At 42.2% G+C, this 26057-nt stretch overlaps 1 protein-coding gene across 1 annotated transcript in view; it reads right to left on the bottom strand.

Moving 5' to 3' along the window:
• LOC126278409 (juvenile hormone esterase-like) overlaps positions 1-24861 on the bottom strand; it is a 52501-nt gene extending 27640 nt beyond the window's left edge. Inside the window, exons 1-4 of the mRNA XM_049978516.1 lie at positions 24773-24861; positions 22464-22601; positions 14481-14615; positions 10228-10378 (exon numbers count right to left, since the gene is read on the bottom strand). Coding sequence (XP_049834473.1) covers positions 10228-10378; positions 14481-14615; positions 22464-22601; positions 24773-24829 — 481 coding nt within the window. The 5' untranslated portion in view covers positions 24830-24861. The remainder of the gene's footprint in view (positions 1-10227; positions 10379-14480; positions 14616-22463; positions 22602-24772) is intronic.
• Between the last annotated feature and the right edge of the window lie 1196 nt (positions 24862-26057).

Below are 26057 nucleotides of genomic sequence, written 5' to 3'. Positions count from 1 at the left end.
AACCGCTGGGCCACCCCGGCGGGGCCACTCATAAGAGTCAGTCATGTCAGAACCCCGGGTTGGGGAAGGATGGGGAAGGAAATCATCCAAATTAGCCACTCATTTCCCTAGAGTGAGTTAGGGTAAGCGTGGGGGCTGGATAATGGTGTGAACCGCAATCCTGTCTAACACGAGTCCAGTGCCCCGTCTCTCTCATCACTCAGTTACGTTACGTAAGGTGGTCGTAGCTAGGAGATTTGCATAAGGAAAGGGAGACAGATATATAGCGCCTTCGTCAAGAAGAGCTATACTGCTACCACATAGCTCCATTTTAATAACGAATTAGTCGCAAATTTACACAATTCGCCGAGGAGATGTCCTCTTTAACGGTCGTTTCATTTGGAGAAAACGAGGTAAACATACGAATACTAGGATATAAAAATGAATTTAAACTTGATTCTGAAATTCGAGTTAATGAATAATGTCAAAAGAGAATAAACTGCCCGACAGAAAAAGTGAAGCACTCAGAATATAAGGTCTGATGCCAATGTAACTTGTAACATGTACACGCTGGTATGTAAATGATCAGAGTTGAAATTCTCTGTGAGATCTAGAATTTCCACCAGAGTGCTGCAGTGTTCTTTGTGTTAAGTTGTCATCAAGCTTGGCAGGATATATAAGGAGCGTGAACAACGTTGGATGTTGAATGATCACTGTATGGGCACGGAGACGTCGCTTTAGAAAGCAATATAATAATCTTGCAAAGTATGAAAGGGACCTAATTATGGGCCTCCATTTGATCGGAAGGTCAAATCATGTTACTTCTACATTTATGGGGCATTCGGATGTGACAGTAACACGATCTTGGGCTGCATGGGAAAGTGAGGGCAGACATAATCGATGTCAAGCTAACGGTCAATCACGTCTGACCACCACAGGAAGATCGATGTATTGTGCACCACGCACACTCTAACACCTTTTTATCTTCACCTGCCATCCGAGCCCCAGTAATCGACTCCCTAGGGTGCCGTCATCGGCAGTCATCGACTGTTTATAATGCGGTCGCATTGCGTTAGTGGACAAATCACAGTACTGCACTAGCCCAGATGACCGTCAATGGGTAGTACGATGGATACATAGGGAGAGGGTCCAATCTTCATGTATTTTGAAGAGACCCAGCGGTGTTACTCCATGCGTCAGTGTGTGGCGAGATGTCGAGTATGAGTTTCTGTCATGGCTCGTAATGATTGAAGAAACTCTAACGGTACAACAATACGTCTCGGAAATCCTGGGTCTTGAAGGCCTGCCTCTCATGTAACAGTGCTGCAGCGCCGTATTTCAACTGGGCAATGCTCCTGCGCATATGTAACATGTGTCTGTGAACTGTTTTCGTATGCTGACGTACTTCTGTGGGCAGCAACATCCCAAGATGTTGACAGAGCGTGTGCCAGACAAGTTCCGTCGGCAGCTCCATTCCGGCGCCAGTATCAGGGATATCAAAGCCCGATTACGACAGGTTTGGGCTTCTTTGGTTCAGTAGAGGCATTATGACACCTTTCCCAAACGAATCAGAACGTGCACACGGGCGAAAGAGGGTGAAACCTAATACTAATAAATGGCTTCATAACGCCAAAATATTTATACATTTGCCTTGATGTTTGCTGAAGTATCATCACATACCCTCCCACCACGTGAATTCGTTTTTTAGTTTCCTCCTTCCCTTCTGGGAGCTTCATTTCTTGTAAGTGTTCGTCTCTAAATACGTTAAAGTGAAATTAAACACAGAGAATACTGCCAGAAATAAAGTTCGAAACTAATGGTTGGTTTGGTGCTTACGGAGAAAGACAAAATTAACTAAGGAACGAAGCGCACAACGTACTAGGTAACAATACCAGTGTTGCATTATTGAACTTATTTAGAAAATATATAGCCTGCTTTGTATTATATCGGTGAGTGGAAGTTAAACGTACTGTAAGTAGCCTGTTTGTATGTTGGCAACGCTATAGACTGTGTTAACATCGCTGACAGCGACAAGAGATTCTGTAGTTGGACGAACAGTAGTTAGCGAAAGGATAGGGAAGTGTTGTTGTTGTTGTTGTCTTCAGTCCTGAGACTGGTTTGATGCAGCTCTCCATGCTACTCTATCCTGTGCAAGCTGCTTCATCTCCCAGTACCTACTGCAACCTACATCCTTCTGAATCTGCTTAGTGTACTCATCTCTCGGTCTCCCTCTACGATTTTTACCCTCCACGCTGCCCTCCAATGCTAAATTTGTGATCCCTTGATGCCTCAAAACATGTCCTACCAACCGATCCCTTCTTCTAGTCAAGTTGCGCCACAAACTTCTCTTCTCCCCAATCCTATTCAATACCTCCTCATTAGTTACGTGATCTATCCACCTTATCTTCAGTATTCTTCTGTAGCACCACATTTCGAAAGCTTCTATTCTCTTCTTGTCCAAACTAGTTATCGTCCATGTTTCACTTCCATACATGGCTACACTCCAAACAAATACTTTCAGAAACGACTTCCTGATACATAAATCTATATTCGATGTTAACAAATTTCTCTTCTTCAGAAACGCTTTCCTTGCCATTGCCAGTCTACATTTTATATCCTCTCTACTTCGACCATCAACAGTTATTTTACTTCCTAAATAGCAAAACTCCTTTACTACTTTAAGTGTCTCATTTCCTAATCTAATTCCCTCAGCATCACCCGATTTAATTGGACTACATTCCATTATCCTCGTTTTGCTTTTGTTAATGTTCATCTTATATCCTCCTTTCAAGACACTGTCCATTCCGTTCAACTGCTCTTCCAAGTCCTTTGCTGTCTCTGACAGAATTACAATGTCATCGGCGAACCTCAAAGTTTTACTTCGTCTCCATGAATTTTAATACCTACTCCAAATTTTTCTTTTGTTTCCTTTACTGCTTGCTCAATATACAGATTGAATAACATCGGGGAGAGGCAACAACCCTGTCTCACTCCTTTCCCAACCACTGCTTCCCTTTCATGCCCCTCGACTCTTATGACTGCCATCTGGTTTCTGTACAAATTATAAATAGCCTTTCGGTCCCTGTATTTTACCCCTGCCACCTTTAGAATTTGAAAAAGGGTATTCCAGTCAACATTGTCAAAAGCTTTCTCTAAGTCTACAAATGCTAGAAACGTAGGTTTGCCTTTTCTTAATCTTTCTTCTAAGATAAGTCGTAAGGTCAGTATTGCCTCACGTGTTCCAACATTTCGACGGAATCCAAACTGATCCTCCCCGAGGTCTGCATCTACCAGTTTCTCCATTCGTCTGTAAAGAATTCGCGTTAGTATTTTGCAGCCGTGGCTTATTAAACTGATAGTTCGGTAATTTTCACATCTGTCAGCACCTGCTTTCTTTGGGATTGGAATTATTATATTCTTCTTGAAGTCTGAGGGTATTTCGCCTGTCTCATACATCTTGCTCACCAGCTGGTAGAGTTTTGTCAGGACTGGTTGTCCCAAGGCCGTCAGTAGTTCTAATGGAATGTTGTCTACTCCGGGGGCCTTGTTTCGACTCAGGTCTTTCAGTGCTCTGTCAAACTCTTCATGCAGTATCGTATCTCCCATTTCGCCTTCATCTACATCCTCTTCCATTTCCATAATATTGTCCTCAAGTTCATCGCCCTTGTATAAACCTTCTATATACTCCTTCCACCTTTCTGCCTTCCCTTCTTTGCTTAGAACTGAGCTGCCATCTGAGCTCTTGATATTCATACACGTGGTTCTCTTCTCTCCAAAGGTCGCTTTAATTTTCCTGTAGGCAGTATCTATCTTACCCCTAGTGAGATAAGCTTCTACATCCTTACATTTGTCCTCTAGCCATCCCTGTTTAGCCATTTTGCACTTCCTGTCGATCTCATTTTTGAGACGTTTGTATTCCTTTTTGCCTGCTTCATTTACTGCATTTTTATATTTTCTCCTTTCATCAATTAAATTCAATATTTCTTCTGTTACCCAAGGATTTCTAGCAGCCCTCGTCTTTGTACCTACTTTATCCTCTGCTGCCTTCACTACTACATCCCTCAGAGCTACCCATTCTTCTTCTACTGTATTTCTTTCCCCTATTCCTGTCAATTGTTCCCTTATGCTCTCTCTGAAACTCTGTACAACCTCTGGTTCTTTCAGTTTATCCAGGTCCCATCTCCTTAATTTCCCACATTTTTGCAGTTTCTTCAGTTTTAATCTACAGGTCATAACCAATAGATTGTGGTCAGAGTTCACATCTGCCCCTGGAAATGTCTTACAACTTAAAACCTGGTTCCTAAATCTCTGTCTTACCATTATATAATCTATCTGATACCTTTTAGTATCTCCAGGGTTCTTCCACGTATACAACCTTCTTTCATGATTCTTAAACCAAGTGTTAGCTATGATTAAGTTGTGCTCTGTGCAAAATTCTACTAGGCGGCTTCCTCTTTCATTTCTTAGCCCCAATCCATATTCACCTACTATGTTTCCTTCTCTCCCTTTTCCTACACTCGAATTCCAGTCACCCATTACTATTAAATTTTCGTCTCCCTTCACTATCTGAATAATTTCTTTTATTTCATCGTACATTTCTTCAATTTCTTCATCATCTGCAGAGCTAGTTGGCATATAAACTTGTACTACTGTAGTAGGTGTGGGCTTCGTATCTATCTTGGCCACAATAACTCGTTCACTATGCTGTTTGTAGTAGCTTACCCGCATTCCTATTTTCCTGTTCATTATTAAACCTACTCCTGCATTACCCCTATTTGATTTTGTGTTTATAACCCTGTAGTCACCTGACCAGAAGTCTTGTTCCTCCTGCCACCGAACTTCACTAATTCCCACTATATCTAACTTTAACCTATCCATTTCCCTTTTTAAATTTTCTAACCTACCTGCCCGATTAAGTGATCTGACATTCCACGCTCCGATCCGTAGAACGCCAGTTTTCTTTCTCCTGATAACGACATCCTCCTGAGTAGTCCCCGCCCGGAGATCCGAATGGGGGACTATTTTACCTCCGGAATATTTTACCCAAGAGGATGCCATCATCATTTAATCATACAGTAAAGCTGCATGTCCTAGGGAAAAAATTACGGCTGTAGTTTCCCCTTGCTTTCAGCCATTCGCAGTACCAGCACAGCAAGGCCGTTTTGGTTAATGTTGCAAGGCCAGATCAGTCAATCATCCAGACTGTTGCCCCTGCAACTACTGAAAAGGCTGCTGCCCCTCTTCAGGAACCACACGTTTGTCTGGCCTCTCAACAGATACCCCTCCGTTGTGGTTGCACCTACGGTACGGCCATCTGTATCGCTGAGGCACGCAAGCCTCCCCACCAACGGCAAGGTCCATGGTTCATGGGGGGAGGAGGGAAGTGTATGTACATGATATTCTTAATGGGGACTCTGTATTGATAAGACATGCATTTTAAAGTGAGATGAAATGATGTGTTTATAAGAAAATACGCAAGGAAATGTGCCGGCCGGGTTCTAGGCGCTACAGTCTGGAACCGCGCGACCACTACGGTCGCAGGTTCGAATTCTGCCTCGGGCATGGATGTGTGTCATGTCCTCAGTTTAGTTATATTTAAGTAGTTCTACATTCTAGAGGACTGATGACCTCAGAAGTTAAGTCCCATAGTGCTCAGAGCCATTTGAACCATTTGAATCTAAGGAAATGTATGATGATGGATGTTTGGTTGATAGTGTTTGGGCAGTGGAATTATTGAAAACTATATAATATTTTGGAACTGGATGTAACATTAGTAAGGTAAAATTTTCTAAATACATTTTTTGTCGTCAACAAAATCTTTATTTCGCTAGCCATATGCCTCCTAAGTAGTTAGTCTATAGCAGAATCTTTTTATTTAGCTGGCTGTAGTTCCTATTTGCTGTAATTGCTGTAGTTCGTGTTATGAAGATTTTTTGTGAGGTAAGTGACTTATGATAAAGACTACTGTTTGCACTGTTAGGATTCGTGATTAATATGGATTTAAGGAATTAAGAAGTGCTGGAGGTAGTTTGACGTTTCTTCAATTTCGTATTTTTTGGATTGGTATTATTGTTGGGATTTTTTGCAATTCACGGCCATTCTTTTGTGTTAATTATTGGCAGTCATGTTGTCAATGTATAGCAGTCAGATAGCGTTGGGCTTGTATATAGTGGATAATAAATTAATAGGTTAAGTTTGAGCTGTCTTTGTCACGGAAAATTCTTTAGGTCAGTGTTTAATAAAAAATAATGAAGGAGGTAGTTTCACATGGATGTATTTAGAAAATTTTATCTTATTCATGCGATATCCAGTTCCAAAAAATACCTAGTTGTCAATAATTCCACTGCCCAAACATTATCAACCACATATCTACTATCACACATTTCCTTAGATATTTTCTTACAAACACATCATTTCATCTCACTTTACAATGCATGTCTTACCAACACGTAGCCTCCACTAAGAATATCATGTCTATACGCTTGCCTATCCACTCGCTAACTACTGTCCGTCCAGCCACATAATCTCTTGCCCACGGCACAGAGCGCTGTCAGCGATATTAACATAGTCTACAGGGATGCCAACATACAAACAGGCTATTTACACTACATCACGATATGTAACCCCTCAGTCCATAAAGTTTCGAGACTCGATGAATCAGAAATAGAGAAAAGTTAAAATGGTTGTTTTAATACTTCAGGCGTTCTACATGGTCTGCTCCGACTTGAGTACACCTCACACAACGTTCAACTAACCATGTGAAATAGTCAGAAAAACCACTCTGTTGGATGTTGTTCTGCTCGTACGTTACATTGGCTTGAATGTCATCTAGCTCATCCAAGGGCTGCCCCTTCATGTGAATTTCTGCATTTCGTCATTTTGTGTTTGACCCATATCGATAGCGCCAAGTGTCGTTACACGCGGTGATTCTTTCCAGAAAAGATACCACCGCGTTTCGCGTTTTGATCAAGTAGCGCATGTTGACCACGAGTCATTGTTTTGCGTCAAGAGTCAAGGTGTGGGGGACAAACTTAGGGCTCACTTTTCTTGTCTTCAGAAACTCTGGTGAATGTCTTGAATACTTGATTTAGAGATGTTGCTCCATTGTGAATTGTGTAATAGTAACGTTCACAGGCTACTGTCGCATGTCCACTACTTAACATTGCCTGGTCGATACCACATTTACTGTTTAGAGTCATTAGTTCAAATTGCCACAGTAGTTACTGCGCCGATGTTGCTTGCACGCTAAGAATAAAAGCAGTCTCGGAACTTTTTGGGAGAACGGTGTATAATACGACATCAAGCAATAGTTACCATAGAGGAGAAAGGACCAGTGGAGTTTAGAATTTTGACACTAGGCTATCAAGAACATTTCATTTCATGATGTAGAGGGTGGCAACAAAAGAATCCATATACAGACTCTATATAAAACTTAAATAACATGTAAATTCACTGAAATCTGACTGTAAACTACGATAGATAAAGTCGTCAGAGTGATTGTGTGGCCATGTACTTGGGTCCGGTTAGAGAGGAATGTTCACTGTACGTTTACATTAATAAGCCAACGGTTTTCGATAGGTCTTCAAAACAATGAGCGCATGCTGTCTGTTACAACGGCATTGCTCTTCTTGAATCACAAAGCAATGGACACAACGTAAAGAAATGAATTCTAGAACCTCACTACCCACTACACTGTAATCCATATCCCGAAGAACAAGAACTTTCTAGGAATGTAGTACATATTGATCGTGAAGATGGGCCATCATTTGGCTCTCAGTTCTATGGCATAATCTGTTATTGTAGTCTGAAATCCGAGATAGAGCAGCTTCGAATACTTATGGGCAAGGAAATTTTCATTTGCAGTGTTTGACTTGCCAAAATAGAAGATAGGACGGCATGCACTTCCACTGATATTGCCCCAAATTCTGTTCTGATAGTTCTGCTGAGATTGGTGAAAGAAATATAGAGAGTACTTTGCCTGCACATTGTTTTACCTCTTCCTTAATACTCCATGAAATGCTTAATGCAGTATGGAAGCGAAAACTCGACGCTTAAAATCGAGAGCAGAAAAGGGAATAGAAACATATGAAATGAATTTCCTTAGATACGTGGATGGATTTACTTAGACGGAAAAAATTATGATATCCGCGGTGAAGTTAATATGTAAATATAATTAACACAATAAAACAATATCTGTTAAGACGTAAACAACACACAGAGCGTATGCCAGATGCAAGAATCACTAAAGCCATAAAGCAACATAAACCAAGACGCGAAAGACCTTTAGGAAGATCAGTGAGGAGATCGCTTGATCAATTTTGAAGAAGACGGAACGACCCTAATAGCTAATTCCTTAATCTAGATGTATGCAGATGTAGGTTTTAAAGTATGGACGTAGTCCACACCATTGTTGTTTAAGAGTCAGTAGAATTTTTGTTAAGTATGATGGAAAGAAGTGGCCACTCCTCTGTTTACGGCCGTCCTATCTCGCTGCTACTACGAGAAGATAAGATACAGTGCCCTCTTCCTATCCTCATTCACTTTGCGGCGACCTAAAGTGACCTGGCAGCAGAGATGAAAGTTGCTCATGTGAGCGCCAATCACTGATTAAGAAATACCTTACGATTAGTAGAATAAAGAAAACAATACTTAAGAGCCAAAAGTTGAACAGAAAGAGTTACGTCATAGACGGGGGAGTTGTGACATATCACACCACCCAAACAAGAGATTTATTAATTATTACGGTAGAATGCCAAATCTAATACATGCAGACAATGGCTCTGAGCACTATGGGACTTAACATCAGTCCCCTAGAACTTAGAACTACTTAAACCTAACGAACCTAAGGACATCACACACATCCATGCACGAGGCAGGATTCGAACCTGCGACCGTAGCGGTCGCGCGGTTCCAGACTGTAGCGCCTAGAACCGCTCGGCTACTCCGGCCGGCCATGCAGACAATAATCCCATCTATTATCAGCAATAGTTCCCACTCACTGCCCATAGACAGTAAAGTTAAAGAGATACTTTCAGCACACAATTTGATCTTCGGCGAACAGTAATCTTCTACAACGAATAGGCTAATTGCCTTCTGACGTCTAAATTTACATGCCAGAGTTGCATGTTAATTGAGGAGACATAAGTTTATTTACACCTCTTGTTTGTGAGTAAACAGACCATCTAATTAAGTCTAATGTTGATTTATAGCTAACATAATTCATTAAAGCATTACAATTACCGTGATACTATTAAATGCGAACCTATAGTATAGCGTCGTATCTACCAGGCCGTGCTAAAAAATAATGCCTCCGAATTTTTTATGTGAAAACTCTTAAAGATTTTTAAATAAAACAGAAGTCATTGACATTCTACATCTTTATTCTTCAGGTCTACGTATTTGTTTCTCAACATAGTCACAATCGCAACGAACACATTTCTCCCAACGAGTGACCATTCTGTTGATTTCGTCTAGCCGAGCGGTCTAAGGCGTTGCAGTCGTGGACTGTGTGGCTGGTTCCAGCGGAGGCTCGAGTCCTCCATCGGGCATGGGTATGTGTGTTTGCCATTAGGATAATTTAGGTTAAGTAGTGTGTAAGCTTAGGGACTGATGACCTTAGCAGTTAAGTCCGATAATATTTAACACATTAACATTGATTCCGTCACTGTACAATGTTTGACGTTGTTGACGGAGCCACAACCTCACCTCAGCTGTCACTGATACCACTATCAAAGTAAAAAAGTGAAGTCCTCGAAGATTTTGTTTAGGTTTTGGAAACAGATGAATATCGGATGGGGACACAATATTGCTGCATGGAAGGTGATTGATAAGAGTGAACACAATGTGTCAGATGTCGCAGCGCTCATACGTGGTCAGGTACTGTCACGCTGAAGGATAGGGTGCTCCATGTGCGGTCGAACTCTTCGAATTTGATGCTCGATTACAGCAAGCTGTTTCTCAAGGACCGACATAGTTACGTTACACACCACCCTTTACACGCTACAGTTAGGAGACTTCTGGCGGCATTGGTCTGCAAGTATGTAGACGTGAATAATAAAGATGTAGAATGTTAACAACGGTTCTGTTATTTTCAAAAGCTGTAAGAGTTCTAGCATAAAAAATTCAGAGGATTTTGTTTTCGGTCCTCTCTCTTAGTACGTATTTGGCAAAAATTCGAAGGCATTACTTTTGAGCGCGCCGTCGTGGTATTTATTTGGCGACATATTTGATGTTCACAGTGGGACTTACCCAGGACCCCCAGCCGGTAGTTGAGGAGGACGACAACGACTCCCTGGTCGAGCAAGAAGTCCGGCCCCCAGTCCTCCTTAGAGTTGCTGCCACCAGTGAAGTGACCACCAAAGATCCAGACCATGACCGGTAGCAGCGCGTCCTCCGACACCTGTCATAGACACAAATACCAACATAGTACTGAAAGTTTTTAAAGCAACCAAGTTTATTGTATTTATGATGTGTATTAAAAACTAATATGATCATTAGATAAAATGTTCTCGGTTTCGAAGTCTCATCAAGTGACAGAAAATCCTCGAGCTTTAGACACCTGTCATTACCAGTTTTCTCTGTAGGTAAGACCCCTGACTGTGCTCGCTTTTCCTACCCCAGCGGTGAGAAGTAGTAACGCATGAGCAGGTTACCTAAAACCCGAAAAATTTATCTGAGAATTGAAATTTCGAAAATACCTGTGTATAGGTAATATGCAGGGTGAAAAGTATTTAAACCGACAAGCTCTGGGAGGTTGTAGGGAACATCGAAACAAATATTTTCCCTAATGTCAATTTTTCCTATGAATATTATTTAAACCGGTGGAGGCCGTATTACGCTCTTCAGTTGTTAGAGGCCGTATTACGATTTTCAGTTGTTAGAGGGAGTATTACGCTCTTCAGTTGTAGGCAACTGCTGTCCACCAGCGTAGTAGTGCCTTGTCTCTGTTTACTAATGGAGCGATACACCTGCAGTGAGTACACTGGTATGGTTGGTGCGTACTACGTAGCGCACCACAGCTGACGAGCTGCAAAGCGGTTTCATCAACAACAATATCCTAATCGCCGAATCCCGCATCATACGACCTTTGCTGCTGTGTACCAACGTCTGACCCTTCAATCAGCACTCGTGCAATTGCACGCAACATGGGGAGGAATCAGAGGAATGTAAGAACTGTCTTTCGAGAGCATTTTACTTACAGCGTGTCCACAACCTGGAACCAGTTGATTATCCACCCAGAGCGCAGTTCCCGCAGTGATTCCGGGAACAGTGTGAAACGCATCTTTCCATCCTCTGTTTTGTTTACCGATGAAGCAACGTTCGAGCGCGATGGAGTCTTCACCATGTTCAATTCGCATGTTTGGAGTGAGGATAACCCACATGCCACAGTTACTTGCGCCCAACAGGTGCGGTTCTTCGTTAATGTGTGGGTCGGTGTTGTTGGGGTCTGTTTAATTGGGCCATATCTGCTACCTAGGCCATTAACTGGCAGACACTATTACAATTTTCTCGCCAGAGCATTGCCAGAATTGCTGGAAGACATCCCGCTCCCTACAAGACAACGCATGTCGTTCAAACATGACGGTGCGCCGGCACATTTCAGTCGTCGTGTGCGTCGATTCCTGGACCGACTGTTCCCAGAAACATGGACTGGCATAGGTGGTCCTTTACCATGGCCTGCTCGATCCCCAGATATGTCAAATCTCGACTTTTTTGTGTGGGGAGAGATGCGCAACCTTGTTTACGCAACTGCTGTTGCATCAGAAGAGGATCTGGTTGCCCGGATAGTAGCAGCAATAGGAACAGTTTAGGATCCTCCTGGGGTTTTTGCCCGTGTCAGAGAGAACATGATCCGACAGTGTAACCTTTGTTTACGTGTCAATGGAGGCATTTTTGAAAATCTACTGTAATTGAAATTGGGTTGTGTTAATGTGTTGTCTCCTGGTCGTAAAAAAATGGAAAAAGTGTTTGTTGGTTTAATTAATTTGCCGCCAGAGAAACCTTCCTCTACCGGTTTAAATACTCCTCATAGGAACAATGACATTAGGGAAAAATATTTGTTTTGATCTCCCCTACAACCTCCCAGAGTTTGTCGGTATAAATACTTTTCACCTTGTATTTGATTACCATTGCAAGATCACAGATTAATGTAAGGGCGAGATAGAACATTTCAAATGTGAAATACTGGTACATTAATAACTACCGTAAACGCTAGAATATTGAACGCTAGCGCACAAACGTGTGTTGTTTAGGTGCCAGGTATCGGTTTGTGAGATGAAGTTCCATGCCTGTTGCACTTGGTTCGTCCGTACTGGGACGGCGAAGACTGGTTGTAGATGACGCTAGAGTTGTCCCTTGATGTTCAATGTGTGCTCCACTGGAGACAGATCTTGTGATCTAGCGGGCCAAGGCAACATGTTGACCCTGTGTAGAGCATGTAGGATTACAAACGTCGTATGTGGGCCAGCGTTATTCTGTTGGCAAACACCCCCTCGAATGCTGTCACGAATGGCAGCGCTATAGGTCGAATCGCCAGCTTGATGTACAAATTTGCAGCCAGAGTGCATGGGATAAGCACGAGAAGTGCTCGTGCTGTCATACAAAATCACACCACAGACCATAACTGTAGTTGTAGGTCCATTTTAGCTAGCACGCAGACAATCTGGCTGCTCGGCCTCAACTGGCCTCCTCCTAACCAAAACACAGCCATCACTGGCACAGAGCCAGAACCAGCTTTTGTCGGAAAACACAACAGACCTCCACCCTGCCTCCAGTGAGCTCTCACTTGACACCACTGAAGGAGCAAATGGCGATGGTTTGCGATCAGTGGATTGCACGCTGCAGCGCACGTGGCTTGCAACTGTCCTTGAAGTAAACGATTTGTAACAGCTCGTGACACTGTGGTGCCAACTACTGCTCCAACTGCAGCTGCAGTTCCAGTACAATGCGCCGAACACGGCGGTCTTCCTTCTCGGTAGTGCCACATGGTCGTCTAGAGCTCGGCCTTCATCTGACCGTACATTCTCTTGACCACCGCTGCCAACAACCGTGTATAGTGGCTAAGTTCTTGCTAAGTCTTTATGCAATTTCGCCGAAGGAATATTAAAATTCTCGTAAGCCTATTACACGACCTCATTCAAAGTCAATGATGTGCTAATAGTGATGTCCTTGTCGCCTTAAAGGCTTTCTTGACTAACATCAACTCACCACATACAATCTCAAAGGTAACTAATGCTCACGACCGTTACATTGCGTATTTAAAACCAACCTGATCTTCATTATCCTCGTAGTGGCGCTACTAGCTCCACTCTAATGCGACTGACGCGAAATTTGAATAGAAAATATCGTTCAGACGTGAAAGGCCTCTCTGGCCGTTTTGAGTTTCAAAAAATACTTCTTTACTCCCCATGAGCTTGCATACTTTGCCTACTTTCATTCCATAATGTCATATGGTATAATATTTTGGGGTAACTCTTCAAGTCAAACAATAGTTTTCAGAGTCCAAAAGTGTGTAATACGTATTATTTGTGGAGTAAATTCACGGACGTCCTGTAGAAACCTCTTCAAAGAACTGGGTATACTAACTACTGCCTCTCAGTATATATACTTATTAATGAAATTTATACTAAATAATATATCTCTTTTTCCAACAAACAGCTCAGTTCATACATACAGTACCAGGAACAAAAATGATCTGCACAAGGACTTAAAAGCACTTACTTTAGTTCAAAAGGGGTCCACTACTCAGGAACACTCATCTTCAATAATTTGCCAGCAAACAATAAAAATTTAGTTACGAATAAAGATCAGTTTAAAATGAACCTGAAAGACTTACTAGTGGCCAACTCCATTGACGACTTTTTCAATAGAAACAAATGATGTATTTCATATATTCATACTATTAGCATTGTTATTTCAGCTAAAAAAAAAGACATGTTCCACATTCACGAGGATCTCCTCAGAACGGATCCATGGAACGAAAACTATTCTAATGTAATCTAATCTTATGAGGGTCACACGCAACTGCATCTGAAATTTTCGAACGTGACTCTGTCACACGTGCCTTGCGCATCGTAATTACAAATTATTCTCTATTCACATAGCACTAAATGGAATTTAGGAGAACTAAGAACAGTTTTTGACCATTGAATATCTTTAAGTTATTGTAAGCTAAGAAACAATAGAAGGTAAAATATTGTCAGTTCTTAGACCACATTATGCTCATCTTCAGATTTCTTCTCCGAAATTGACGGGGTAATATACAGAAAAAGATGCCACCAGATGAGTCGAAACGTGGACTGTGAAGAAGCAGTCTGAAGAGAAATATGTTGCGGCATAGCAAAGTAGAAGATTTTACCTTCGATGATAACTATCATGAAAGCCGAGACTGCCGAAAGAGACAGTTGTTATGATGCAACATCTAGCAGAGCGAACACCGGCTTCACGTCAAGAGTTGGCTGGGTGCGTGAACACTGGGGAAAGTCTGCAGGTGGCCAGCCTACCTGAGGGGTGTAGACGTTGAGGTAGAGGCAGTCCTCCTCTCCGAACAGGTAGCCATCTCGGTCCTGGTAACAGGTGGCGCCAACCTCCTCCACAGCGTCCCTCACTCCTTCCCAGGCAGCTGGCGGCTGCGGCGGCTGTGAAAACAGGTTGCCATTGCTTCATACATAATGAATAACGACTTGAATGCTGAAGATAATACTCGGATATTTAAATCTGAAAAAGCAGCAGATGTCGTTGGATTTTTCACTGTATGCAACTGGAAGTGAATGTCGTTGTCTGATGAGAAGCACGTAGACCGATCTAACATTCTTGTAGTGCCACATAGCAACCGTACTATGCGAGACACTACCTGTGCAGATCACGGTGAGATGGCACCTCCGTTTTTGATAACAGAGAGCATACGCCCTGTGTCTTCCGTGTACCAGAAAACATTGTGTTAAATGTGCACATATCCACAGCATTACTGCCCAGATACATTCTACTCTGACGTGACAGTAGTCATGTGAATACGTATACACACAGATATACGGTAGTATCGCGTACACAAAATATAAAATATAAGTGCATTGCCAGAGCTGTCTTTGGTACTCATGTGTTTCATTTGAAACGGTTTCCGACACGACTATGGCCACACAACGGGAATTAACAGACTTTGAACGCGGAATGGTAGTTGGAACTAGAAGCATGGGAAATTACGTTTCTGAAATGGTTTGGGAGTTCAACATTCCGAAATCCCAGTGCGAAGAGTGTGTCCAGAATACCAAATTCCAGGCGTTAACTCTCTCTAGGGACAACGCATTTGGTGACGGTCTTCGTTTAATGACCGACACAAGTGGCGTTTACTAGATTTTTCGGTGCTTACAGGCAAGCAGCACTGCGCGAAATAAACGCAGAAATCAGTGTGGGGCCACGCGGAGAGGCCGCACGGCTTTAGGCGCCATGTCACAGTTTGCGCGGTCCCTCCCGCCGGAGGTTCGAGTCCTCCCTCGGGCATGGCTGTCGGTGTTGTACTTAGCATAAGTTACTTTAAGTAGTGTATAAGTCTAGGGACCGATGACCTCAGCAGTTTGGTCCATTAGGGATTCATACAGATTTTAATATTTGAACATCAGTGTGGGAGGTGCGAGAATCGAATCCGTTATGTCAGAACGGCGAAATTTGGTATTAATAGGGAAAGGCAGAAGACGGCCGGTGTGCTTTTGTTATTACATGACGTCACCTGCAGTGTTCTGCTGCTCTCATTACCGTATTGGGTGGACCTAGACAACTGGAAAACAGTGGTCTGGGTAGATTAATCGCGATTTCAGCTGTAAGAGCTGATTGTAGGACTAGAGTGTGGCACACACTAGACGAAGCCGTGGATCTACGTTGACAACAAGACACTGTCCAAGGTGGTGGTGGCTCCATAATGGTGCGGGCTGTGTTTACATGACTGTGTTTAATGAACCGATCATTGGAATTTGTTATCTTCGGCTACCTGCGGACAATTTCCGGTCATGCAGGACTTCATGTTCGCCAACAACGATGGAAATGACAATGCGCCATGCTACCGGGCCACAAATGTTCGCGATTGGTTTTGGACATCATTCTGGACAATTCAACCGAATGATTCGGTCACCCAGGTTATCCGACGCGAATCCCATTGAACATTTATAGAGCCTTATCGAGAGGTCAGTTGGTGCACAATATCCTCCACCGGTTACACTACCTCAATTACGGACGGGTATAGAGGCCGTAAGGCTCAATATTTCTGCAGGGGACTTCCAATGACTTGTTGAATAATGCCATGGCGAGTTGCTGCACTACAACAGGGAGAAAGAGATTCGACACAATTTTAGGAGGTACTGCATGACCTTTTCCACCACAGTGTATATCTTATAATAGATGTGTTGTTGGCTTTTCACTGCTAGAGTTAATCTGATTTTCAAATGGCGACTGGTATATTCCAAAGTCAGCGAGCGTATATTACCGGAAATACTGATCGATCAGAGTGAAAGAGGGAAAAAACAGCCTCTAATCTCATACTAGGCGGAGTAGAAGGTCGGAGGAAGAGACGTCGGTTCGTAGTTATGAACCTGAGTTGCAAAGGCGGTTCATGGCGTCATGAAATATCACCAAGAAAAATACTATGGACCCGTCAGGAAAAGCAAAGGTTATTGTGTTTCGTCGGTTGAGAAAGATATGGCCATAGTGGCCTTTACTTTTTTTTAGAGAAAATTTAAAAATCTGGTCTGTACAACACAATAGTCCCCTGATGAGAAATTAAGTCTGTCTTCAAATAGCCGCTACGTCAAATGACCTTGTCCTCTCGCATGACACTGAAGAACCAGACTTCCGGTGAGGCGTGGTGCCTCAAAGCGCTTCTGTCTAGAGCCTGTGTATCGGGAGAATGGCACATGCGAGCACAGTGATAGATGGTCTGAACTGGGCTCAGTCGAGTACGTAGTTTTAATTTTCATCTGCTAGAGTATAGTAGCGGACAGGACTAAACAGGAAGAACTATATTGTAATTATGTACTGTGGCCACCAGAGTCCAGTAGTGCACAGAGATGGTTTTTGTGAATTGTTCTGTTTATTTCTTGAAGACTTTTTTGTTTATTTATGTTTTCACAGTGTTGTTTATGCTTGTAGTATTGTGATTGATGCGTGAATGTGGTCTAAAGTAAAAATGTAGACCATTGTTCTACTGATGAACCCTGTATGAAGTTTTAAGAGAATGTGAATCCAGACGACGGGGAATTTTGTATCATAATATGTTAAATAAGTTTAAGGTAAAAGGAAACATAATTAGAGTGCAAATGAAAATAGTAAATAACGAAATAACGTAAAATACAAACAAAATATCAGACTGTTAAATATTTATTTCGGGGAAAAAGTACAATTCGAAAGTGTGTTATTTGTTGATTGGTTAGTCAGGAAAAGGACGGAAGAAGACGGGAGAATAATGTTTTTCTATCGACCTTAAAGAAAATTGACCAATAAGAACGGAGTATTCTTCGTGCGTCTTTTCTCTTCGTGATATAGAATGCTTACAGCAGTCTAAGGGATTCGGAGCCCAGTCTTTCGATCGTACGGTTTTGTGTAGTATGAGCGACGAAGGAACTTATAATTTGGTTTTAGTTGAGCTACGTGTTTCAAAAGCGTTTTAAGGTGAAGGCATTTTTATTCCTGTGTTGTTTTTAGAATGTAATTTTGTGTATGAGAAAAGACAGTAATTCCGTGCGGTATATTGAGCAGATCGGTGATTAAAAACTTAAGTCCATTAGACACCGCTAAACGTCATAGTATGGCGAGCATTTTCATTGAAGAACAATCCTTGTTTAGTAGCTGTTTAGATTTCGGGAAATACGTTACCATAAACTTGCTAACGTGAATGAATGGGTTTGTGCATGATTGTGTTAAGATTAGCACGGGCTTGGCAGTGAACGTGTACATCTCAAAGTCCAGAGTATACCGAAGTTTTGCCAGTATTTCTACCTTTCATTCAAAATTAAGACCTTCTCCAGATTCTTAAAATAGTTACGTTGTATGCAACCTGGTGCGATTTGCCGCACGGTAGGTTTCCGCTCGGCTTTCCTATCGCCTATCTGCTGCAACGAGTTCACAGGTAGGTGAAGGTAATGGATGAACGTAACCGCGCCTCCGCACCGAAACTTAAAGATACGGCCAGGAGTCTTAATTTTCAGATGTCTAATAAGAAAATCTTTACAAATCAATTATTTACGCTGACTTGAGAATCACGCATCATCGACAAGATTGTTCCTTGTGTATTTCCACTAGAATTTCAAAGTAAACCACTCTTATGAAATACGATTTAAACAACCTTTAAGCACTAGGGAAACGCTAATTTCCGAAATCACGGATGCAAATACGCGCTCCATAATCAACAGAAAAGTAGAATATTGTTGCGTTTTATCTCATCGAAACATGACGCTATCAAGTGTTGGAAAGGAGAAATGAAAAAGTTAAATCTATTAACAATTGAATGAAAATTGTTACAGGCGTTCAAAAAGGTAAACTATTATATTTCTTTACATAACATTTTCTCGACTAACTTGTAGTCTCTGTCAAATATTCTTAAAAGAGCTTACTGCCTGGTCTCATCCAAACATTGGATGTGTTTAAGAAAACTGCAGCCTCTACACTACAGTTCTAACTGAAACCACGGAAACTACCTCGAAGAAGTTGAAAAACGGAAGTATCAACAAATATCAAAGAGTGTGTTAGCTTTACTTTTACTTTACGCGCCACGTGAGCCGAGTGGTCACCAAGTCCGATTTTCATGTGCAGAACCTACGTACAATTCCTGGCACTGGCAAGGATTTTTCTTTGTAAGGAATAATGGAATGGGATGCACTCAGCTTCATTATGGCAACAAAGAACTACTTAAGTGGAAGTCGCAGCTCCAACGTCTGGAATGTCGACAACGACCGGAAGAGCTAAGTACTGACTCTATGTCACTACATATCGCACCCAGATGATGGCACATGCCATACAATAGATGTGCATCGTGGTCTCCAGTTCTTGATCAAGAAGTTTAGTTTCAAACAAATTACCAATGGTTGTTTGCTCTTATATTCTACAGTGAAGATCCAGATAAACTGGTACACCTGACTAATATCGTGTAAGGCCCCGTAAACAAGCAGATGAGCCGCAAAGCAACGTGGCACGGATTCGACTAAGGTCTGAAGTAGTACTTGAGGGCTTCGCATAAATCCTTGAGAGTACAACGGGGTGGAGATCTCTTCCAAACAGCATGTGGCAAGGCATCCCAGATATGCACAATAACGTTCACATCTGGGGAGTTTGGCGGGCAGCGGAAGTGTTTAAACGCAGAAGAGTATTCCTGCAGCCACTCTGTAGCAATTCTGGACGTGTGGGGTGTCGCATTGTCCTGCTCATATTGCCAAAGTCCTTCGGAATGAGCAATGGACATGAATGGATGCAGGTGATTAGACAGGATGTTTACGTACCCTGTCACCTGTCAGAGTCGTACCTAGGAGAACCAGGAGTCACACATCACTCCAACTGCACACTCCCCACACCATTACAGATCCTCCACCAGCTTGGACGTTCCTCTGCTGACATACAGGGTCCATGGATTTATGACGTTGTCTGCATACCCGTACACGTGCATCACCTCGATACAATTTGAAACGCGACAGGTCCGACCAGGCAACATGCTTCCAGTCATCAACATTCCAATGTCAGTTTTGACGGACCCAGTCCAGGCGTAAATCTTTGTGTCGTGCAAAGGTACACGAGTGGGTCTTCGGCTCCGAAAGCTATTATCGATGATATTTCGTTGAATGGTTCGCGCGCTGACACTTGTTAAGGGCCCATCACGGAAATCTGCAGCAATGTGCGGAACATTTGCAATTCTGTCTAATTGAACGATTCTCCTTAGTCGTCGTTGGTCTCGTTTTTGCAGGATCTGTTTCCGGCGGCAGCGATGTCTGAGATTTGATGTTTTACTGGATTCCTGATATCCACGGTACACTCGCGAATTGGTACTACGGGAAAATCTCTTCTTCATCGCTACATCAGAGATGCTGTATCTCATTGCTCGTGCGCCGACTATAGCACCACGTTTAGACTCAATTAAATCTTAAAAGGCTGCCATTGTAGCAGCAGAAACCGATCTAACAACTGCCCCACACGCTTGTTGTCTTATACAGACGTTGTCGACCGCAGCCCCGTATTCTGCCTGTTTACATACCTCAAAAATGTTCAAATGTGTGTGAATTCCTAAGGGGCCAAAGTGCTGAGGTCATCGGTCCCTAGACTTTAACACTACTTAAACTAACTTCCATTAACTTATGCTACGAATAACACACACACCCATGCCCGAGGGAGGCATGCCGGCGGGAGGAGCTGCGCAATCCGAGACTTGGCGCCTCAAACCGCGCTTCTACTCCGCTTCTACTCCACATATCTTTATATTTGAATACCGATGCCTCTACGTTTCTTTGCCGCTTCAGTGTATTATTCACGCACGTACACTACAGACACGATATCTTAACATTTATGGTTTTGACAAGACTACATCTGGTACAGGCCTGCCGTCTGTTCTTACCACTAAACGACATGCAATGTCACTGACGCTTTGTAAATGCCGAGACAGAAATTTTACATGCTCCGGTTGCCGAAAAACAGAGACGTGGATTTTTTCCTTCTACTTTGTGGAAATATTAATAAAATTGGCTACGAGGACGGATATTACACCGAAAAGTAAATCACTACTCATGGATGTTGTGTCTGCACACTACATAAATTTTATTTTATTTCCTTGAATAACAAGAAACACCTATAATAAATTACAAAAGATGTATATAAAAGCGAGTATTCTGTTGTATATTCGATGTAATTAGACGAAATTTGTGCTCGAGAATGACAGAAGAAGATGAGATTCGTGCTGACCATCATCGTACTCAGGAAAACAACCAAACAAAATGAAAAAGAAGTGAAATTTACTGGCAAAGTACATAAAAATAGGAAAACATAAGATACAGAAAGAAAATTTTGAGCGAACCACTGTGTTATGTATATAACACACAATCAAACACGGATTATGAATCAAAAAAGAATTTATGTATTAATTACCTATGTAGTCGTTCACAAAAGCTTTAGCCTGATGTTTGACCGTTGCGCTGAATATAATGCGGTGTCAGTAACAGACGTGGCAACCATAAGAATTCATTTATAATTTCCGAAAAAGTCCTGTTTCGGCTACATACAAGGTCATTTTCAACAAGTCTCAAGTGCATTTAAAATAACGTAGCGTGAGGCTGAAACGGTCGCCTCCTTTCCAAATAAAAACTCAACTACACACGAAATTAACTGTCAATGACATATACCCCAAAAACTCTGGTAGCTCTCCGTAAACACAGATTGTGCAACATCTAAATCAAATTGTAACGAGGGAACTATTACTGAATGATGTATTAAATTTTGGGTATGAATCCTGCTTATATTGACTTTGTTCTTCCATTTATTTCCTTGATGGGAAACTCGTCGTCTCACCGGCAGTGAATACGAGACATCTGGGTAAAACTTCCTGCTCGTCAGCCATTACCATCACTGAGAAAGAAAGAGAGAGAGAGAATGGGGGGGGAGGGAGGAGGAGCAGAGGTGAGGGGGAGCGTATTAATCTCGTATTTTATCCACAGAGGTACACGAACAGAATTGAAAATAGCTGCTACATTCTGTTACGAAAGACAGAATATCAGTTGCTGAAGGCAGTGTGTTCCAATCATCAAAAAATTAATTGTTGTAAAATTACGCTCAGATGTCTTCCTTGGGAGAAGGTTGATAATTACGTTTTAAATCAGCAAAAACCATTACAATGATTGCATTATCTTATAGCCGTATTCCTAGTGTTTTCTTGATATGCTTGTTCTAGAATCTTGACGTGAAAGCCTAGATTACTTTACTGTCCTCATCCAGTGTCAAGTAGCAATAAAGTGCTCAGTAACAATAGATTCATTGGACTATGAAAACATATATGATGTTAAGAATCGACACGTCATTCCTGTACGTAGCGTACAGTCCCCTTGATATAAGTAATGTCATGAAAAATTATTATCCTCCACACCCCAAGTATGTGAAGCGGTAAATTTGACTGAAAGTTTCTTTCCACGGATTCGGCCTGTTTTTCTTAAAGCGCCTCAGAGAGACACAGGATGAGCATTCGTGTCATGTAATTCTATTCTGTCATTTAGATCCTGTAGCAACATGGATTGTAGAAGATTTGTTTGCGCAAAAGCACCTTATACTTTCTGCTGGTGTGAAATTTCTTTGATTTCTTCAGTACAACATAAGAGCGTGTTTGGGACGGAAAGTGATTTTTCTAATGGGGCGTACTAAGTAGGCGAATAACTGTAAGCTTCACGTTCTCGATTTTGATATCAATCACAGACCTTCACTATAGCACACCTACTATGCAATGTTCCACTCAGTATTCCAAAAGACTTGGTTCTCACCTTGAAGCGAAGTTCACCGAGAGGAGGGGCTGCAAATGGGATGCCAGAGAACTGGTAGTACGAAGTTCCGTTGAGTGTGGTGTTAGCCACGCCCCGCAGAGCTCCATACGTTGTCTGCACAGTTGCGTATTGCCCCACCTACAAAAACGTGAGTACACAGTTAGAAACGGAAATGAAACATACCTCTCTGTTGCACAGTAGTTAAATATGATATTTGCCTGTAGCACTGCTGTAAAACTAAATACAAGGTCGTCCACAGGCGTGGAATCGGCCTTCTAAAACAGACACAGGTGGCTAAACAGAGCAATGGCCATTTAGTAAGTCACAATGTTGTATGCAACTCGTAGATTTTCATATCAAACAGTGAATAATACGATAAGAAACAGTGGCGCCTTTTATTTGTGCATAACTTCATTTATTCTCGAGCCGTAACTGATACTTCTTCCTTAAAAGTGACTTGAAGCTGATGGTGTTAATCTAAGCCGAACACAGGACTCAGGAGCATCCGTGTTATAGTAGATGAGTTAAAACTGATGTGACCAAAACAGAGCATCTTGTGTCCGCAATACGGTCATGGAACGTCTCGTGAAACTGCATGAAATTGGTTCTGTCGCGCTAACCTGAAGAATGGATGGACTAAAACGGCTACACATGAAAACACATGAATCGCTGTTCCGGCATCCTTCAGCAACAGTCCAGAGCACAGTACACATCGCGTTTATCACGGAACTGGGGTCAGTAGTAGCTCAATATCAAAAATTTTGAGCACACATTTATAGGTCGTCGAGGTCTAGACTCCGCAGTGTTCCTCGGATTTAAGTTAATTAGATTTCTGTCTTTGACGCCATGTGAAGCAGTGTATGCAGTGATGATCAGAAACCCTGCACACATATGGCAGAGGACTGTCGCCGCCCGTTCCAGGATTCCTGTATATGTTTTGCTAAGTGACCTTGAGGAGCGTGCGAAGCAGATAGTAAAAACCTTACAACGTGCTGGCCAACATGCCGAGTCGAGCACATACTGCAGCCTTTATGAGTTATCACCAGAAGTTGCTTTGTTTGGTGCAAAACGCGAAGTAACTCGAGAATGAGGTAAGCTATACTCGGTCAAGGCACCATAGGTTTCCTCGAGTAAATCTCTACGTGTTCGATATGGCAAATGAATCGCTTCTTCAGTACAGAAATTACGAGTTGTATCCAAGGTAGTGGTTTCCAAAACGGCCGAAACTTTGGTAACATAGCCTCAGAGGTTTCCTCCCCATCAATCTTAAACTAAGAGACTTCATTTTCCATCTTAATTGCTTTTAGATGGGTGGTTCCACATCCATGAAACACTCTCTACATTACTGGAATAATGTTTCAGCTTTACCTGGAATGGTAAACACCTGTAACTTGACGCATGAACAATTAGTGTGAACATTATTAAGTAACTGAGGGCTTCTGGACGTTCTATAGAGAAATGCGTATTTTGAATTACTAGCAGAACAGAGTAACAAACAAACGGACCGGAAAAGAGACTGAGATTGAATACGTCGTTATGAATATAATGAAAATTAACTGAATATAGACGGAACATCTAGTCAACCTACTGGTTGACATACGTATCAATCAGAATAGAAGAACGCGTATAGTTTAACTTCCCGTAGACGACAAGGTCGTTAATGATTCTACACAGGATCGGAGTGGAAAAGAAAAGGAAAATTAGCCATGCCTTTACGAAGAAACGATCCTGCATAAGGCGTAAGTGATTTACATAAATCACGGATGACCTAAACCTAGATGACCGGACAGGGTTTCGAACTGCCGTTCTCCAGATGCGAGCTCAATGTCTTACCGCTGTTGCGCCTCTCTCGATTACAGGTGATAGCAGAAGACAGAGCAAGATCTTTACACCTAGTGAGCGAGGCGATCATTCAGCAATGAATGGCGAACTGACGACTGTAAAGATGAACTGACAGTCCTTTCCTGAAGCTATTCATCCGGAAGAACATCTGTATGAAACTGACACGTAGACGCAGGAGAAACATGTAAACTTGTAACTCTCTGAAATGTTGTACGAAAGACGAAAATTAAAATGGTCAGGAATGACGAAATCTGAAGGGAAAATGCCTTGGGACGTATGGATAATAGATGTTTCACAAGCGAATCCAACAAGTTAAAGAAAATTCGGGTCGATTTTATACGTGTAATTTATTACAGTTAGTGTAGATAATGCGTTGAACTTGACAGGAATAAGAAAATAAGATTGTATTACGCGAAACGAAGAACTATGTACCCTTTGCTGGACAACGGCGCAAGGTCTAAACTCACCGTGTAGCCAGCCAGGGCGGCGACTATCAGAAATACTGAGGAAACAAATGACGTCATATCTGTGCCGTGACGAGAACAGAAGCGTACTAGTGACTGCTGTACCAACTAACGATGTTGTCTTTATATAGCAATGTGTGGTGACGCGTATCAGCTCTCGAGTCGATACACTGATTGAGAAAGAGATAAATTTAAGTTACAAAAACTACTCTAGAGCTTATCAGTAAGAAGTGCTCATCTTTTATCTCTACAGATAGTTCTCGTTTTTCCCAGCGTTTACTTTCCTCTGACCCACTGCACTCGAGATAGAATGGAAACTTCGTTCTCGTAAGATAAGGACGAAAAAAAAGAAAAATTACTCTTCATGAAGGATTTATCCGAATGGGACGGAAATCGGTGATGTACATCTCTAGAAATATTTGGTGATTTATTCAAGAGAAACAGCTTCACAAGCTGAGAAAGTCACTAATGCGTCGGTACATCTCTGGCGCATATGCAAGCAAGTATTCCGCTTGTCTTTTGGGATGTCCGTCTAAGGGATATATTGCCGAACATTGTTCGAATGACCCCTCGTGAAAATCCCGAGCTCGTTGAAGGTCCCTACCTTTAATCCTACAAAATTCTCACTTGAGGACAGATCAGACCTTGGTGGACTAGGTAGGGGTTAGCAAACGAGAAGACATGCAGTAGAAACTCACTCCGTTTGAGGCCGGACATTATCTTGCTGCATGAAGAGCATCAAAACGGGTCATAGAATATTGTTGACGTACCGCTGTGCTGAAATGGTGTCATGGATGACAACCGAAGGTGTTCTGCCATGAAAAAAATGGCGTCCAAGACCATCACTCCCAGTTGTCAGGCCATATGACGTCTCCAGACACGTCTTCATCGGTCATCGGGACTCTGTTCGACGCGGGGTTCGTCAATGAAGACAATTATACCGCAATCAGCAAGATTCCAGGCCGAAGACTGCTGGCCATCGAGGATCAATTCGAACCGGGACTCATCACTGAAGACAGTTATACTCCAGCCAAAGAGTGTCCCGGTCGAAGATATGTCTCCTCACTGTAACCTGTCGTACAACTGGATAATCAGGAGTGGTGGTAGGAGCTGTCACTTGTTTTCATAACGGGCCCTCTTTGAATAAGTTTCCTTTACTTCACCTCTATGGTCACAAACTTTTTGTCATCAAACTACTGGTTTCGGTCCCTAATGACCATCTTTAAATCTGTTTTATAAAAACGTGTCCTAATATACTGGAGCCATAGTGACAGTATGTTATGACTTG

The sequence above is a fragment of the Schistocerca gregaria genome, chromosome 6, assembly GCF_023897955.1.
Source record: "Schistocerca gregaria isolate iqSchGreg1 chromosome 6, iqSchGreg1.2, whole genome shotgun sequence".
In the NCBI taxonomy this organism is placed as follows: Eukaryota; Metazoa; Arthropoda; class Insecta; order Orthoptera; family Acrididae; genus Schistocerca; species Schistocerca gregaria.
The sequence above is the reverse complement of the archived record's forward strand: the minus strand, read 5'-3'. Positions and strand labels throughout refer to the sequence as shown.